At 39.6% G+C, this 17661-nt stretch overlaps 1 protein-coding gene across 1 annotated transcript; it reads right to left on the reverse strand.

Annotated features, from left to right (window-relative positions):
• Positions 1-1152: 1152 nt before the first annotated feature.
• Positions 1153-16178, reverse strand: LOC130913555 (eosinophil peroxidase-like). The gene is made up of 16 exons (XM_057832237.1): positions 16083-16178; positions 15878-15938; positions 15713-15794; positions 12680-12855; positions 10621-10753; positions 10379-10505; positions 10087-10293; positions 9646-10003; positions 7378-7538; positions 7036-7294; positions 6786-6956; positions 6469-6706; positions 4477-4676; positions 4364-4402; positions 1915-1974; positions 1153-1837 (listed from the first exon to the last, which is right to left on the reverse strand). Exons 2-16 carry the CDS (start codon positions 15936-15938, stop codon positions 1437-1439), a joined length of 2673 nt encoding a protein of 890 aa, XP_057688220.1. The 5' UTR covers positions 16083-16178; the 3' UTR covers positions 1153-1436.
• Between the last annotated feature and the right edge of the window lie 1483 nt (positions 16179-17661).

Consider the following 17661-nt stretch of genomic DNA (forward strand, 5'->3'; position numbering starts at 1 on the left):
GTTTCATCTGACCAGAGCACCTTCTTCCACATGTTTGGTGTGTCTCCCAGGTGGCTTGTGGCAAACTTTAAATGAGACTTTGTATGGATATCTTGGAGAAATGGCTTTCTTCTTGCCACTCTTCCATAAAGGCCAGATTTGTGCAGTGTACGACTGATTGTTGTCCTATGGACAGACTCTCCCACCTCAGCTGTAGATCTCTGCAGTTCATCCAGAGTGATCATGGGCCTCTTGGCTGCATCTCTTATCAGTTTTCTCCTTGTCTGAGAAGAAAGTTTGGAAGGACGGCCGGGTCTTGGTAGATTTGCAGTGGTCTGATGCTCCTTCCATTTCAATATGATGGCTTGCACAGTGCTCTTTGAGATGTTTAAAGCTTGGGAAATCTTTTTGTATCCAAATCCGGCTTTAAACTTCTCCACAACAGTATCTCGGACCTGCCTGGTGTGTTCCTTGGTTTTCATAATGCTCTCTGCACTTTAAACAGAACCCTGAGACTATCACAGAGCAGGTGCATTTATACGGAGACTTGATTACACACAGGTGGATTCTATTTATCATCATCGGTCATTTAGGACAACATTGGATCATTCAGAGATCCTCACTGAACTTCTGGAGTGAGTTTGCTGCACTGAAAGTAAAGGGGCCGAATAATATTGCACGCCCCACTTTTCAGTTTTTTTTTTTTTGTTAAAAAAGTTTAAATTATCCAATAAATGTGGTTCCACTTCACGATTGTGTCCCACTTGTTGTTGATTCTTGACAAAAAAATTAAATTTCATATCTTTATGTTTGAAGACTGAAATGTGGCGAAAGGTTGCAAGATTCAAGGGGGCCAAATACTTTTGCAAGGCACTGTATATATTCGTCTGAGTTTTATTCATTTTTTTCTTAATGCATTGCCAAAATGTATATGATCGGGAAAAATTATCGGGAATGATTGGAATTGAATCGGGAGGGAAAAAAAGCAATCGGATCAAGAAATATCGGGATCAGCAGGGACCAAACTAAAACCTTCGGATCGGGAGCAAAAAAACATGATCGGAACAACCCTAATCTTAACCATTCATCATGATTTCTCTTAAAAATTTCAGGAGGTACATGGTTTTATTCATATAAGTACCGATTGACGAACGATTAAATTACGACAACAGATCAAGAGGAACAGTGTTTTATTCATCGTTGTCTGATAGACTTACTCCATGTTAAAAACAGTACATGATGTCTTGAACAAGATAGTTTTGAAAGTAAATGATTTTTTAAAATGATGAATTACTGTTGAAAGAACAAGCAATATTACATACCTGTTCAGGTCAAATGTGATTTTGAGATATACACACTTATGTTCACTCACAAGATTAAAAAAAAGTATACATCTAAATAAACCACATGTTCAAAACTGGGGGAGAAATGAAAGCAGTGTTGTGTAGTAGTAATAACTACTCAGTGAAGAGCAAATGGCCCGAAAAAGTGCTATCTTTGGTCAAACCATTACCACCATGGTTAGCCACAAGCCATACCTTGTCCCCCTCTTTCAGTTTAATAAAGGTGATTCCACTCGCAGTTATATAACCATTCTGTTTGGTGGTGAAAGAATGCAAAATTAACTCGCCATTGCGCATCAGATCAACACTTGCGGAATTCTCGTAAATTGCGACATTGAAAGTGAATTCGTACACTCCGGGATAGACACAAAGAAAGATGCCAGTGTTGGTGTTGTAGCTGTTCTGCCCATTGTAGATGGCCTCGTGGAAGGTGATAGGAAGACCAGGAATGGGGAAATTATCTCCCAATCGGACAGAAAAGGCCACTTTGGCAGAAGACGAGGAACCTGGAGGTCCTGAAAAAGAAATACATGAATACCATCGATTCAACAGAACCTTGTCACTTGTTTCATTTGAATAATACTGAATTTACCAGGAGGTCCTGGAGGTCCGGGAGGTCCAGCTTGTCCGTATCCGGGTCCCATGGTTGGTGCTGTAGTCAGTTAATCATCAATATATTATGATATGTTATGATATAGTGCTGCAACAATTAATCGAATAACTTGATAAATCGATAAGAAAAAAGCTTCGAATCAAATTTTGTTGCTTCGAGGTGTCATTTAATTCGAGTGTAATGGTTTGTTTTGAAATTGTTTGCTTTTAAGTTTTATTGAATTGGGTGGATATGCTGCCCTCAAGTGGCAACAGGGACTATGACATAGCGCGTCTAACATGGCAGAATCCAGCTGTTGGTTGAGCTAATATGTTGAGATTTTTTCTGGTTAGCACCAGAAAACATTTGCATTATATAGCATTTAAGCTAGTAGACATTTGCCATGCAAGTTAGCCAGTTGTGTTAAACAACAGCATTATATAGCATTTACGCTAGCCGACTTTTGCTGTGTGAGTTAGCCAATTGTTGTAAACATTAGCATTATATAGCATTTAAGCTAGCAGACTTTTGCTAGGCAAGTTAGCCAATTGTTGTAAACATTAGCAATATATAGCATTTAAGCAAGTGAACTTTTGCCATGCAAGTTAGCCAATTGTTGTAAATAATAGCATTATGTAGCATTTACGCTACTGGACTTTTGCTATGCTATTTAGCAAATTGTAGTAATTATTAACATTATATAGCATTTAAGCTAGCAGACTTTTGCTATGCAAGTTTGCCAAATGTTGTAAACATTAGCAATATAGAGCATTTAAGTGAGCGGACTTTTGCAATGCAAGTGATCTAAATGTTGTAAATATTAGCATTATATAGCTTTTAAGCTTGCATACTTTTGCTATGCAAGTTAGCCAATTGTTGTAAACATTACCATTAAGTAGCATTTAAGCTAGGGGACGTTTGCTATGCAAGTTAGCCAATTGCAGCAACGCAACAATTGGCTAGCTTGCAGAGCAAAAGTCCCCTAGCTTAAATGCTATATAATGCTAATGTTTACCCGATTGTTTCTAGTGCACACTAGAAACAATCTGGTAATTGTTGTAATAATTAGCATTATATAGCTTTTAAGCTTGCATACTTTTGCTATGCAAGTTAGCCAATTGTTGTAAACATTACCATTAAGTAGATGGGAAACAATTGGCTATGTTGCATAGCAAATGTCCTTTGGCTTAAATGCTATATAACGCTAATGCGGACTTTTGCGATGCAGGTTAGCCAATTGTTCATAGCATTATATAGCATTTAAGCTTGCCGACTTTTGCTATGCAAATTAGTCAATTGTCGTAAACAATAGCATTATATAGCATTTAAGCTCGTGAATTTTTGCTATGAAAGTTAGCCATTTGTTGTAAACATTAGCATTATATAACATTTAAGCTAGCAGACCTTTGCTATGCAAGATAGCCCATTGTTGTAAATATTAGCATTATACAGCATTTAAGCTAACGGACTTTTGCTATGCAAGTTTGCCAGTTGTAACAGCGCAACAATTGGCTATGTTGCATAGCAAATGTCCACTAGCTTAAATGCTATATAATGCTAATGTTTACCAGATTATTTCGAGTGTGCACCAGAAACTCTATGATAAACATTAGCGTTACATACAATTGGTTATGTTGCATAGCAATTGTCCACTAGCTTAAATGCTATATAATGCTAATACTTACCAGATTGTTTCTAGTGCGCACCAGAAACTATCTGGTAAACATTAGCATTAAATAGCATTTATGCTTGCGGACTTTTGCTATGCAAGTTAGTCAACTGTTGTAAACAATAGCATTATATAACATTTAAGCTTGCGAATTTTTGCTATGGAAGTTAGCCAATTGTTGTTAAAAAAAAAAAAAAATAGCATTATATACCATTTAAGCTAGCAGACTTTTGCTATACTAGTTAGCCAAATGCAACAATGCAACAAGGGGGTAATTTGCATAGTAAAAGTCCGCTAGCTTAAATGCTATATAATGCAAATATTTACTAGATAGTTTCTGCTGCTCACCAAATTGCTTTAATTTATTTTATTTCTGCCACTGTCCCTTTAGGGGCTCCATAAATTTAACGTTTAAAACGATGTCAAAACCCTTTTGCTTTACATCTCCTAAAATATATTCTGCAATGTATTAAATGTTCCTAGTCCAATTACTTGATTATTCAAACAAACGAGTTGATAGATTAATTGATAACTAGAATAATCGATAGCTGCAGCCCTAATATAATACAATATGATTTATGAATATGTCAATTCCAGAAATCAGTCAAAATCTGTTTGAATATTTAGTGTAGCATTTCAAGAGATTTTAAAATGGCATCTGTACTTCAAAATCTTGAACCTATATTGCAATCAATAACTGCCTCAATATCTAAGCACACCAAATCAAATTAATGTTGAGAATTAAATATATCTTTATAAACAAGTGCTTGCTGCACATACCTGGAGGGGCCATTGTTGGTGGTTCGAAAAATCCATATGCTAGAACACATAACACGGTAAAGTCAGTCTCTGTAAAAAACAAAACTATTTCTCCAAAGATTTGTGGAACTCACGGGTGTCTCTCCATGGACTGAGATCAAACTCAGGGATGCTCTTGCAAGAGGGAAAACCGGATCCTCTTGGCTGGAACAGGAAAGGTTGTTTTGGAACTTCATCGATACCGGTATTGTCGCAGATAATGCGGGAAAGCGACATCTTCATCAAAGACGCTCGCTGTGACTTGGTGAACACTCCGTCGTTCTCCCACCAAAATCTGGAAAGGACATTTGATCACTGAGCTTGCAAATGAGAACAGCTGAATCCAAGGGTGTAGGTTTGTTCTCAATGTTAGTAGGGACGCTCTAACAACATAAAAGTAATTTGGATTTACTAACGATTGGATTTTACTACGCATACAAACAGGAAGGATTGTCTCAGGAATGATTTATTCAAGGTAAATATTATATTTTTCGTACCATGCATACGTGATTGAAGCATTTATTCGCAGGAATTTTCTTCTTTGTTTACACATGGAGGCGGATAATTTTTGTAACTGACTAGCCTCATACTTTACTTTTAACCAAGAATCGAGACTGTTTTACCCCCATATCTATGAAGGATTCGGGGAATTAAGCATTTATTCACAAGAATTTTCGCCAGAAAAGCTTGGTTTACGCCAGGCAGCCGCTAGCCTCATTCGCTAGGAGAGTAGCATTGTTCTTCGACAATATACGTAATATAAATGCTAACAGCACGGTTTCTTTGCTTTTAACCAAGAATCGAGACTGTTTTACGTCCACATCTTTGAAGAATTTGGGGATTTAAGCATTTATTCACAAGAATTCTCGCCAGAAAAGCTCCAGGCGGCCGCTAGCCTCGTTCGCTAACAGTATATAGTTTAGACAAATTTCATCGCTCTATATTGAAAATACCTAATATGAGAGGCCTATTTGAAAAATCCTTTCTTTTGCCACTAGTTGGCGCTGAAGGGTTGATGCAAATGACCCCTACAAGACCCTTCAGGATATGATTCTCAACAAGCACCGGTAGTTTGGCGCAGGTATGTTTTATATCTGCCAAGTTATGACTATTCAAAATTTGTGGTGAGACAAAATGACAACGATCTTTTCAACTTTCCTGTTTGGACCCCTCCGCTTCGATGAAACCTCAATATTTTTCATCAGGGACCTAAATACATGATGATTTTTTTCCCTTGGAGGAGGAGCCTGTCTGGAAAAAAAAAAAAAAAAAAAAGGCGTTTTCTGTTCCCAGTAGGGGGCGCCAGGCTTAATCGGTAATATTTCAATGCAGTCGTGTTCAGGTTGGGCTACCTCTCATGCATGCCAGATATTAAAAAGATTAGTCATTTTCTGAATTGGGTGTTTTGCCAAAAAAAAAAAAAAAAGACCAACCCAGGTCAGGCCCATGAATGAGAATTTTGAGAACTTAGGATCTCATATGTCTCGTGAACAGTCTCACCAATTTTGAGGAGATTCCAACTAACTCCCTAGGCGCAAAGGACTCAAATGTGCACCCTGTATATCGATAAAATTTCACATTCAATCTAAAATACCCGATATCTTGTTGGGTTTGGAATATGGGTGCTAGAGACTTTTTGGAGCAGTTTTGCTCAATGTATCGGCTCCCCAAATGTCACCGCTGTACTTTGAAAAAAAACCTAAGAGGAAATGTCTTTTTAAAAAATTGAAGCGGGTAACACTGAGCCATTTTACTACAATTTTTCGCAACGTTGCAAAATTATCGAAATTTACGCAAATATGTGCACATTTTGGGGACTTTTTGAGCATGTTGAGGCCTCCAAATTGGCTATTTTCATTTGTCATCAAATCTTTTGCATTACAATAGGGCTCTTGCGCCAGTTGGTGCTCGGTCCTTAATAATCTACAGTATATAACTGAACTCATTGTATAATGCAAATAAGGTTGCTTAAAAGTTGGTGGGGACAATTTGAGCATTCTGAAAAGTTGCTAGTGTTATGTCCCTACCGTCCCTATGCAAATCTACACCCTTGGCTGAATGGCACAATTTTGTCCTCGTGTCTTTACCGATCTCCCGCTCTTATGTTACTGTACTGCCTCGCAATCAGGCAGGCAAACAAGGGACCGACTCTTCCTCCTTTCACGAGTGGCTCTGCGACTCCTGCCAACCACGGGTCAATGTTCTCGGGTGTGCCATAAAGTTCTAGAAGTTTGTCAGCCAATTCCTGATTTCCCAGCACCTCAGCCAGCTCCATCCTATTTCGGGGTTGTGAAAGACCACAGAACTTGCGCCATTTGGTATACCCTGAGAACACAAGAGAATGGATAAGAAAAATCCGCTTTGGAGATAATGGACATGTGTATGCCAGAACTTGAAAAGATACCTGGGAGTCCGTGGTCCCGTCCACGTTGCATGTTGAGAGATGCCAGATCCAGTGACAGTAGGAAAGAGAATTTAAACAGCCGGTCTCTCAGCTCATCAGTTATGATGGCATCTTGAATGTTCAACTTAGCTGGCTGACTCACAATCCCTCTGATGATTGGGTCTATCCCCCCTAAAATCATTCATGGACATTCTGTAATCATGTACTAAGCATGCAGGCTGAGTGAAGTAGCTGCAGGTCTAGACCATACCTTCAAAGACAATCCTCCATGGTGCGTTGAAGGCTCTGCTCAACATTGGAGAGGGAAACAAGGGGCTTTCCTGATAATTTTCATCGAGCCGGAAGACAAACGGCTGGATCATTGTATGGCCGAATCGAAAGGCCGCCGTTGCGAATACATTGGTGACGGATGGGTCGATAAATTTGTCATAGCCTGGGTAGGTAGAGAGGGTCTTGGAGAATTCGTTTGGACCGACTATGTGGCCTAGGTAGTCTCTGAATGTGATTATCTGAGAGACACAAAAAAAAAAAACATCAACAGCAGAATTCGTCATAGCAGAATCTTGCGGGGACAATGGAGGACAGCTCGAACCTGGAGAAACGCTCCTAAGATCTTGCGGGCTTCCTGATAGATTCTCTCGCCGCTCCAATCAGGATTCAATTTGCCCAGGGCTCGAGCCAGACGGTTGTGCTCACGGAAGAACAGCGTGTGCAACGAGGTCAAAATGATATTCTCGTTGGTGCGTTCATCACCTACAAAGTTGAATTAAGTTATTATAATAATAAGGTTTCATTAAAGGGAACTTCGGACTTAAAGACTTGTAGGCTCTAATAAGCCAGAATTGTTCTCTTTTGCTAAAATATGTCATTAGAAACACATATATTGAGTTAAAAATCTGTCAAATTTAGTACATGTTTTGACCTACGGAGGGCGCCATGTTTTACGCGCGAGTAGCTGTGCTAGCTAGCAAGCAAAGCTAGTATGACGACTGGCATGATTTTGTCACATTCTGCTGCTGGTCAGATTGTTTTTTTACAGAGCTGTGGGATGAGTTCCCAACATCGTACCTCTATCCAATTCTAGCTTATCAGCAGTGTCTTCAAACCGATCCTAGGCGGCTTGCTGAGATATTGACTTGCTTCCGTTTGACAGCTTGCTTGTTTGCCTTGTTTTTTTTTTTTCCGTTTGTCTGCCTCTCATCGCGGGTTTCCTTTTAATTTCTTTTTTATTGATCCCAACCTACTGTCACGGACACTTTTTGTGTCTCCCTTTTCATGATTGCGTGTTTATTTGTGTGTTCATTCAACCCTTTAACGCAATTCCTATGTTACTGTTGCACAGGGACAGCCAAAGCATGTGGGTTGCGATTGTTTGATTAGGAAAATCATAACTTTATCGTCACGCAGAATTATTGGCCTGTGGTTTACACACTCGTCAATATCGACAGTGCTGTCTTGCTCATTACTTTTCCGCTCAGGTTCAAATTGGAAGGGCAGAATCGACGACATGTTTATTTAGCTAAAGAGTGACACTGTGGTAGCCCGACAGCGCCGTCAATAACATGGACTGGGAGAACAGTCTGCATTCTGCTGCTGGTCAGATTGTTTTGTTACAGAGCTGTGGGATGAGTTCCCGACATTGTACCGTACATCCAATTCCAGCTCATCAGTAGTGTCTTTAAACCGATCCTAGGCGGCTTGCCTAGATATTGACTTACTGCTATTTGAACAGTTTGTAGATCCCTTCGTTGCTAGTTGCATCATTGTCTTGTTTTTGTCATTTGTCTGCCTCTCACCGCGGTTTTCCTTCGGTTTTTATTTTTATTTTTTATATTTATTGATCCCGACCTTCTGTGCATTTCTGTTCAGTTGTTTCCCTTTAAGATTTTACCGCGAGACAGACAACGCATGTGGGTTGCCATTGCTTTATTATAAAAATCACGACTCTATCATCACGCTGAAGTATAGTCCTGTGGTTTGCGGGCTAATCTGTCGCACGGGAAACGTGTCACCTGGAAAATTATGTCACTACCTCCATTTATGTCCAGCTGGGATCATTTACATCAATTCAAAAATGAGATAATTTGCCGGATGAGGCAAAATGACATCTGTCATATGCATTCATTAATGCTCATGGCAGTGTCATGTCATAATTATGATAGTCTTATGTCAAATAACCACTGTCAAATAAAGTGTTATAAAGTACCATAACTAGCAATTGATGAAACAACCGGAACAGTAACTGAAGAAATAATTCGCACAGAACATGAATTTGATTGTTATTTACATCTGTAGCGCTGAAATGCATGTTAGGAAGCATGTTGGATGACAGCAGGTGAAGCAGTGATGGCCAAATGAAGCTTTGCAGCCAATTGGTTCAACGCTTCATGGTGGTTCATTTGCTCTTATGACAGTCTTACGATGCCATTGTCAAATCAAGTGTTACCGGTTAATATCTTTGGGTGTAAATATCCCATAATTCAGTGAGGACAGCTGCGGGTTATAGTCCTGTGCGGCTTAGCTATGAACAAATGCTGGTTTGGGGTCAAAATTGTTGGGTGTGCCTCATAGTCCAAAAATTACGGTATTTGCTTTTGCTGTTCGAACGACATGTTTATCTAGCTAAAGAGTGACACTGTGGTAGCCAGACAGCTCCACCTAGTGACGTCACCGCCCAGAGTGCATTGCGTCGTCAACAACAATGGCGACCCACTGGTTGAACTAATTTTACAAATTTTATTAAAAGGGGTAACTCATACTAGCATTTATCCTTTATGAATTACACGTCTTTCTATCCTTTGTACCCTTTACATCAGCTAGAGACATGATACCGAATGAGCTTGTTCAGCTTTTCACTCACCAGCCAAAAAGCAAAGGACTTCCTGGGCATTTGAATCATTGGTGATTCGAGCTCGGGTTGCACAAATATTGGCCATCATTTTGGTAAAGGGTAGGAGTTCTCGGCCGTTATCAGTATACTCCTCATTCACTCTCAACAATCCACGATCTGAGGTGAGGTCACGAAGTTCTTCAGCTAAAACGTCATCCGATCCATACACCTGCCCCCCGTCGATAAAAGCAGTCAGAGCATTCAGCTGTTCCCGCACTGTAGCGTTGCCACCAAAAAAGAAGGCTGTATTGCCAGATCCACAAGTTGCTGATGATCGGAAAAAGGGTATACACTCTTGGATGCCAAAACGTGGGCCACCCTTGGGAATCTGTTCGCGGGGAGCAAGAACATGGTGAACTTGTTAGAATGGTTGTTCTTTTAGTCCAGTCAGGAACGTGCTGGATGACTCACGGGGATAGGGAAGCACGGCTCGGAGCGCTCGCAGCTTTCATCGCAGTCAAGACCGTTGCTGAATGTACGGATGACCGGAGAATGCGGCGCTAAGGTCTGGTCATGGTCTGACCATTGTCCAAAGGAGGCCAACAGGTGAGTGAAGACTGTGTCGTTCACTATTTCATTTACAGGTGTGGACAAGACGCGGTTGGATACTTCTCTTACCTTAAACCATTAAGAATTCATATCAATGTCAACTCTGTGTGGTCATTTGGATGTCCTTGCTCAGAGTTTATCGGGAGGCTCATACCAGAGGAAGAAGGAAACCATTGATTTTCACAGGATCCCATCCACGTGGGAGAGAGATACCATCCTGGTACTCAGCAGGAAGCCAGCGTAGGAACGGAATGTTGGAAGCTCCCCAACGAGGATTTGCCCTGCAAAACAAGCGGAATTGATGAAGGCTTTCAATGATGATCAGTTAAAGGCTAATGAATGCAGCAAACTGCGACGGACTCGAAATCTAACAAGAAGGAACCTCCGTTATCTTACTCGTTGTTGCAGACGCCGCTTGCAGTGCGGAATGTGTTAACGTTGGGCGTTGTCTTGCATGAGGGGAAACCAGTTCGAGGGGCGCAGCCCACCAGTTTTTCGATGAATGCCAAATGTTCCTCTTCTAACTCATCTGGGGACAAAATTGTAGAATCAGTGACTGATAGTCAGCACAAGCGGTCACTTTTTCAAGCCCTCATTGCAAAATCTACCCAAATTGAACTACGTATTGCTAACTCATGGTATGCTTCCAAAGTACAGGTAGTTCCCATGTAACCGATGTTTGCATTGAACCACGCCGCGCAACGCGATCCGTCCCCCTCGTCCAGGTCAGGACTCGTATCCGCACCGCACGACGCATCCACACGGTAGGCAGATGTGCTGACCACCAAGCCGAAAGCCAGGGCTGGCAACTTTAGCTGCTAGCACACCTACTCGAAGGCATCGGGAGGGAGGTTTTCACACACCACGCACAACAGACCTGTACCTGTATGTACCTGTTACACCCCCCCCGAAACCTTCACTGCCGATCTGGGTCACGGCACCAATGTAACCGGTGTTTGCATTGAACCACGCCGCGCAACACGATCCGTCCACCTCATCCAGGTCAGGACTCGACCCGCACCGCACGACGCGTCCACACGGCATGCAGATGCGCTGACCACTAAGCCAAAAGCCCGGGTTAGCGGCTTTAGCTGCCAGCGCACCTACTTGAAGGTATCGGGAGGGAGGGTTCCACGCACCACACACAACGGATCTGTGTGGACCCATTACACTCAAATATAACCAATTTTTGCATTGAACCGCGCAGCGCTACGGGATCCGTCCCCCTCATCCACGTCAGGACTCGCACCCATGCCGCACGATGCGTCCACACGGTAGGCGGATGCGCCGACCACCAAGCCAATTTTATTGCTCGTTTTTTTTTCATTCTGCACCTTTTTAAATAAAACTAAGCAGTTAATGAATTTTCTGGTTCTGTCTTTCAATATTGACTCAGATCTCTGTATGTACAGCATGGATATTTAAAAAAATATTAGGGCTGTCAAATTTATCGCTTTAACGGGCGGTTATTAATTTTTTTCAATAATCACGTTAAAATATTTGACGCAATTAACGCATGGACGGAATGACCCGTTCATGCATTGCCTCAAACAGTTTACAATGACGCCGTTTTAGCACATTGAGCGCGAAAAGGCAGAGAAATACAAGTGGAAACAGGCATTCATTGGACCGCGCCTTTTATTGGCTTAAGCTTTGGCAGCCACTACTAACAGTCATGGTTGCCCAACGTCCCATCATGCATTTGGGCGGAGCAAGAGTTGATCTTATTCTTAACACGCTTAACTGAACACAACACCGAACATACTGTATACCATTTCCAGCTACAACTGACAGTCATGGTTGCCCAACTTCCCATCATTCATTTGGGCGGAACAGTTAAGTCGCTACAGTATCAATTAGTAAAAGCACAACAAAACTAATATTCCTATCTCTCAAAAAAAATAAGGTTCACAAAAAGAAAAGCGCTCAATTCAAAGAGAACTGGCATTACCAATCAAATAGCTATGCAAAATACACATAAATGTGTATAATGTTAATGCCATCTTGTGGATTTATTGCTATACTAAACAAATGCAGTACTTATGTACAGTATGTTGAATCTTTATGTCCATCTTGTGTCTTATCTTTCCATTCCAACAATAATTTACAGAAGGATATGGCATATTTTAGAGATGGTTTGAATTCCGATTAATTACGATTAATTAATTTTTAAGCTGTGACTAACTCGATTAAAAATTTTAATTGTTTGACAGCCCTAAAAAATATATATATACGTGTATACGTACATATAGATACGTATATTACATTTTTGCATCGGGAAAAAATACTTTTTACTTATAAGTAAATTTTAGTAAATTTTGAGTATTGTTTTTCTTAGATACTTGCACTTTTACTTACTGGTAAGTACTTTTTTGCACCCGTATCTTTTTTTTTACAGCAGTAAAAAAAAAAAAAAAAAACTATTTATCAATATCGAGTTATTATTTCCACTCACCTGCGGCCTCTATTGAGCGTTTTTTACGTGTTTCCGATGACGTTCTGAGGATGTTCAGCGTAGTGTCGAAATAGTCGGCAGATCGGGCCACCTCGCGGGTAATTCCCTTAGGTTGTCGGAGAAAACGCAGTACGTCCTGAGGCCGGGCTTCATGTCGTGTGATTCGATTCAGGCACCTGGAGCATCATGAGGTCGCATTTAAGAACAGCAAGTCTCTTTTTATTCACAATAGAATTCAGTTTTTTTTTTTTTTTTAACTAGCTATGCCAACTACATATAACGCAGTGGTTCTTGACCTGGGTTCAATCGAACCCCAGGGTTCAGTGAGTCAGGCTAAGTGGTTCGGTGACGGTTAAGAAACGCTCTATTTCTTGACGCTGACTAAATCTAGGCAAAGTGGTGTTTTTGACCAAGTTTTGGACTGTTTAGTCCCCAATTTACACACTTTATTCCAATTTTTTCAATTTTTAGTCCTCTATCTGATGAAAGGAGAAACGGGTTTGCTAAATGGATTCACTTGGTATGAGGAAGTACAACAAACCTACAGGTAGTGTGCACTGTTGACATAAAAAAAAAAAACAATCACATTTCATGCCACGAAAATAGTACGTGAGGCAAGGATGCAATAGAATGAGAATGTCGACATGAAAACACTTTGAGATGACTAAAATGTGACTAATACCGTATTGGCCCGAATATAAGACGGTGTTTTGTTTTTGCATTGAAATAAGATTGAAAAAGAGGGGGTCGTCTTATATTCGCGGTCTAGACATTATACCCATTCACGACGCTAGATGGCGCCAGATATCATTGAAGCGATGTTCTGTCATGACAGATCTCAGCTACTAGTTTAACCTGTTTGCATTATTTTATTGCAATGTTTTTTCTTATTCAGATTTGTTTCAAGACTACAGTTACAGTTAGACTTCACTTTGGTGGTTAATGCAGTTATTGCAATTTTGTTGTTTTATCTCAATAGATTGGTTTATTTACATTTCAAAAACCAGAAGCCATTCATTTACAAATGTGAACGCACTTTAGTTTACATATTTAATTTAAATGTTCAGATATTAAGATTTGAATGAGGCAAAATAACATGCTTTTTTTCTCAAATATATTGTTATTATCATTTGTTTCAGATGTACTGTAATTATTTTCTGTATAAAAATTAATTTGGTGTTCAAAAAAGTCTTTTTTTCAAACATGAGTCTTGAAAAAAAGGGGGTCGTCTTACAATCAGGGCTGTCTTATATTCGGGCCAATACAAAAGCCGCCACCCACCATATTTGACACGAAACGGCATCCATTCATAGATAAGCCGCAACGAACTGTAAACTGCAGTTGTCTTTACTGTATTATAGGATGTTTACACCAAAAAATATTGACCGGTAACACGTTATTTGACAGCGGCATCATAAGACTGTCATAAGACCAAATGAACCACCATATTACGCCACGAAAATAAAGCTTCAAGAAGCTTTATTTGGCCATCACTGCTCCCTTGCGGGAGACAGTCAACCTCTTCTGCCCCCTGCTGTCAACACTGTTGTTGTCCAACAAGCCTCCTAGCATGCATTACAGCGCTGCAGGTGTAAATAACGATCAAAATTCATGTTCTGTGCTAATTATTTCTTCAGTTACTGTTCCAGTTGTTTCATCAATTGCTAGTTATGGTATTTGGTAACACTTTATTTGACAGTAGCGTCCTAAGACTGCCATAAGACCATCATTATTATGACATGACACTGCCACGAGCATTGTTGAATGCTTATGACGGATGTCATTTTGTCTTATCCTTACAATGATCTCACTTTTGAATGGGTGTAAAGATCCGAGCTGGACATAAATGGCGTTAGTGAAATAATTTGCCAGATGACACTGAATGACATCTTTCATAAGCATTCAGTAATACCCATGATAGTGTCATAATTATGACGGTCTGATGGCAGTCTTAGGACTCTACGTTCAAATAAAAATAGCAATTAATGAAACAAATGGAACAGTAACTGAAGAAATAATAATTAGAACACGAATGTTGATTGTTATTTACATCTGTAGCGCTACAAGGTATGCTAGAGGCATGTTGAACGACAACAGTGTTGACAGCAGGTGGCAGCAGAGGTTGACTGTCATACATAAGGCGGCCGCTAGCTACATTCACTAACAGACTAGCATTGTACTTTGACATATTTATGTAAAATAAATGCCAATTGCACTTTTTTTTTTCTTTTAACCAAGAATTGAGACTGTTTTACGTCCATATCTATAAAGAATTCAGGGATTTAAGCATTTATTCACAAGAATTTTCAACCATAAAAGCTTCGTTTTCATATGACGGCCGCTACATTTGCTTATTGACTAGCATCATAGTTCACAATAGTTGCGTAAAATACATGCTAACTGCACGGTTTTTTTTTTTTTGGTTTTTTTTTTGTTTTTGTTTTTTGTTTTAATCAAGACTCGAGACTGTTTTACGTCCATATCTATAAAGAATTCATGGATTTAGGCATTTTTTCACAAGAATTTTTTACCGGAAAAGCTCTGTTTAGAACAGAACATTGTACTCTGACATATTTACGTAAAATAAGTGCCAACAGAACGTTTTTTTTTTTGTTTTGTTTTGTTTCGTTGTTTGTGTTTTTTTGCTTTTAACCAAGAATCGAGACTGTTTTACGTCAATATCTATAAAGAATTTAGGGATTTACGCAGTTATTCACAAGAATTTTCAATGGAAAAAGCTCTACATGATTCCACTTGGTCAGCTTTGACGGACACGCCAACAATGCATGCCCCCTATTAATCGTCCCCGCGCTCCGTCAATAATTATGAAGTCTATACTGGACTATAAACCACAGGAAATTAGGGATAACATAGCCGTTTATAGTCCAAAACATTACGGTAAATGTAATAATCTGACGGATTAATCTGTTAACTAGTCTTTAACACTCAAAACAAGGGAGAAAATTATTTTACTCGATTTAAGAAAAAAATGATCTGATTTAGACATTATAAATTTGCAGTGTAGAAACTTACTCTTGTCTCGAATATTCATAGGCCGAGTCAACCTTTTCCATTGCCTGATGAACAGCTTTTTCAATCTCTTCCATGGTGAATTCTGGTAGCATTTGCAAAAGTTTATCAGATAAAACCGAATCTGTTCAAAATGTCAAATCTTATTAGATAGAGATATGTACTTACTGGCATTCACCTGCCATTGCAGACAGAACGCCGCGAGCAGCAGGCACGCAAGCCGAAACATCTGACGATAGAAAGCAAAAAATTCCATTACCACGTCAAAATTAGAAAAAAAATCATAATAATAATCAAAAGTTGACTTAAATAACAATAATCCTAAATGACAACGAAGCAACTGTTTTCAGTTTCAGGTTTAGACGGTACTCACCTTGAATAAAGTAACTCCAAACTGCGTGACTGAGGAGCGGCAGTCACTGTACAGTTGATGAGGTGTTGAGTTGACAGCTTTTATAGAGGAGTGTCACTGGAAAGACTTTTTCGTCACCAAGAATTTGGAGCATTTTGTTTCCCTTGTTTTTCTTTTGTTCTTCTTGTTCCGCCTAGGACGGCGTCCCGGTTCAACCACTTTTAATCCGTAGCTGAGATAATTATAGAAATTTGACAGACTATCTGAAAAATCCAGAAAACATTTGTTTTCCCATTCATTTGCTCTATTTATACGGCAGAAAACACAGACAAGACTGAAAAAGCAGTTTCTGCTCTTGTAGTCTTCTTTGAAAGAAACTGCTGTATATTTTAAGCCAAAACAACTGTTGCGTTTGATAGACCAATATGTCTATATGCTGCCATAGCAGATTCATGGCGCATGAAGCCCCCAAACTATTTTTAATTTGTCCGTTTTACCCTGGAAACCTCCGTTTACAGACGTCGCGCAACCGCTTTTGTTTCAACCCAGCCATAGAACGAAGGTAATTACCGTAATTTTCAGACTATAAGCCGCTACTTTTTTCCTTCATTTTGAATCCCGCGGCTTATAGTCCAGTGTGGTTTATTTGTTGATTCATTTCGGTTAATAGGTAACCCTCTATTTGACAGCGGTGTCGTAAGACCATCATAATTATGACATTACACTAACATGGGCATTACTGAATGCTTATGACAGATGTCATTAAGTGTCACTAGGCAAATGATGTCACTTACTGGCCAGCTCGGATCTTTTACGTCCATTCAAAAGTGCGATAATTTGCCGGACAACACAAAATGACATCAGTTATAAGCATTCATTAATGCTCATGACAGTGTCATGTAGGCCTGAACGATATTGGAAAAAACTATTGCTGCAATTTTTTGGGGGTTTGCGATATATTGCGATATTATATTGCGATATTAAAAAAAATGTACATATATTTTTTTCAAGAAATTATCACAAGATGACTTAAATAGCTGTTTGGAAAGACTTTAGATGACTCACCATCACCACAGTGTACAGTCATCCCTTGTTTTTCGCGGTTAATGGGGACCAGAACCCGCCGCGATAAGTGAAAAACCGCAAAGTAGCGCACCTCCCCCATTTTTTTTTTTTTTTGTGTGTTTTTTGTGCCCAATGTATTTATTCAGATTTAGCATTGGAAAGAGATACATATAAGACATGTTTTTTTCTCACTTTTCCCCCCAAAGTGATTTAAAAAATGTATATAAATAAATGGTTTTTAAGCACTTCAAATGTCATAATTATGATAAGTTTTAAACATAACTGTCCAACCAAATCATTTTTGAACAAGAATAAAGTACTGTAGCAGATAAATGCTTGGCTTTATTAAATGCTTCTGTTTATCTACTTTAGCTGTGACCGTTGAAGTGACATGTAGAAATTTCAAACTCCTCATGATCACTTCTGGCATTTAAATGTCTCCAACGTCCCCACAGTACACACATTCATTCCAGCGGGGCTTCCTTGCAACTGTTTAACAAGTTAAACGATGATTGACAGATGCCCCTGTGACGTC

The sequence above is a fragment of the Corythoichthys intestinalis genome, chromosome 3 (assembly GCF_030265065.1).
Source record: "Corythoichthys intestinalis isolate RoL2023-P3 chromosome 3, ASM3026506v1, whole genome shotgun sequence".
NCBI lineage: Eukaryota > Metazoa > Chordata > Actinopteri > Syngnathiformes > Syngnathidae > Corythoichthys > Corythoichthys intestinalis.

Bases quoted from the DNA above. Each gene is read 5' to 3' on its own strand.
- LOC130913555 (XM_057832237.1), bottom strand. From the start codon at position 15,938: ATGTTTCGGCTTGCGTGCCTGCTGCTCGCGGCGTTCTGTCTGCAATGG. The intron at 10,754-12,679 runs GTGAGTGGAAAT...TTTTGTCCCCAG, and splicing joins ACGCTCAATAGAGGCCGCAG to ATGAGTTAGAAGAGGAACAT. The intron at 10,294-10,378 runs GTATGAGCCTCC...TAATGGTTTAAG, and splicing joins ATGGTTTCCTTCTTCCTCTG to GTAAGAGAAGTATCCAACCG.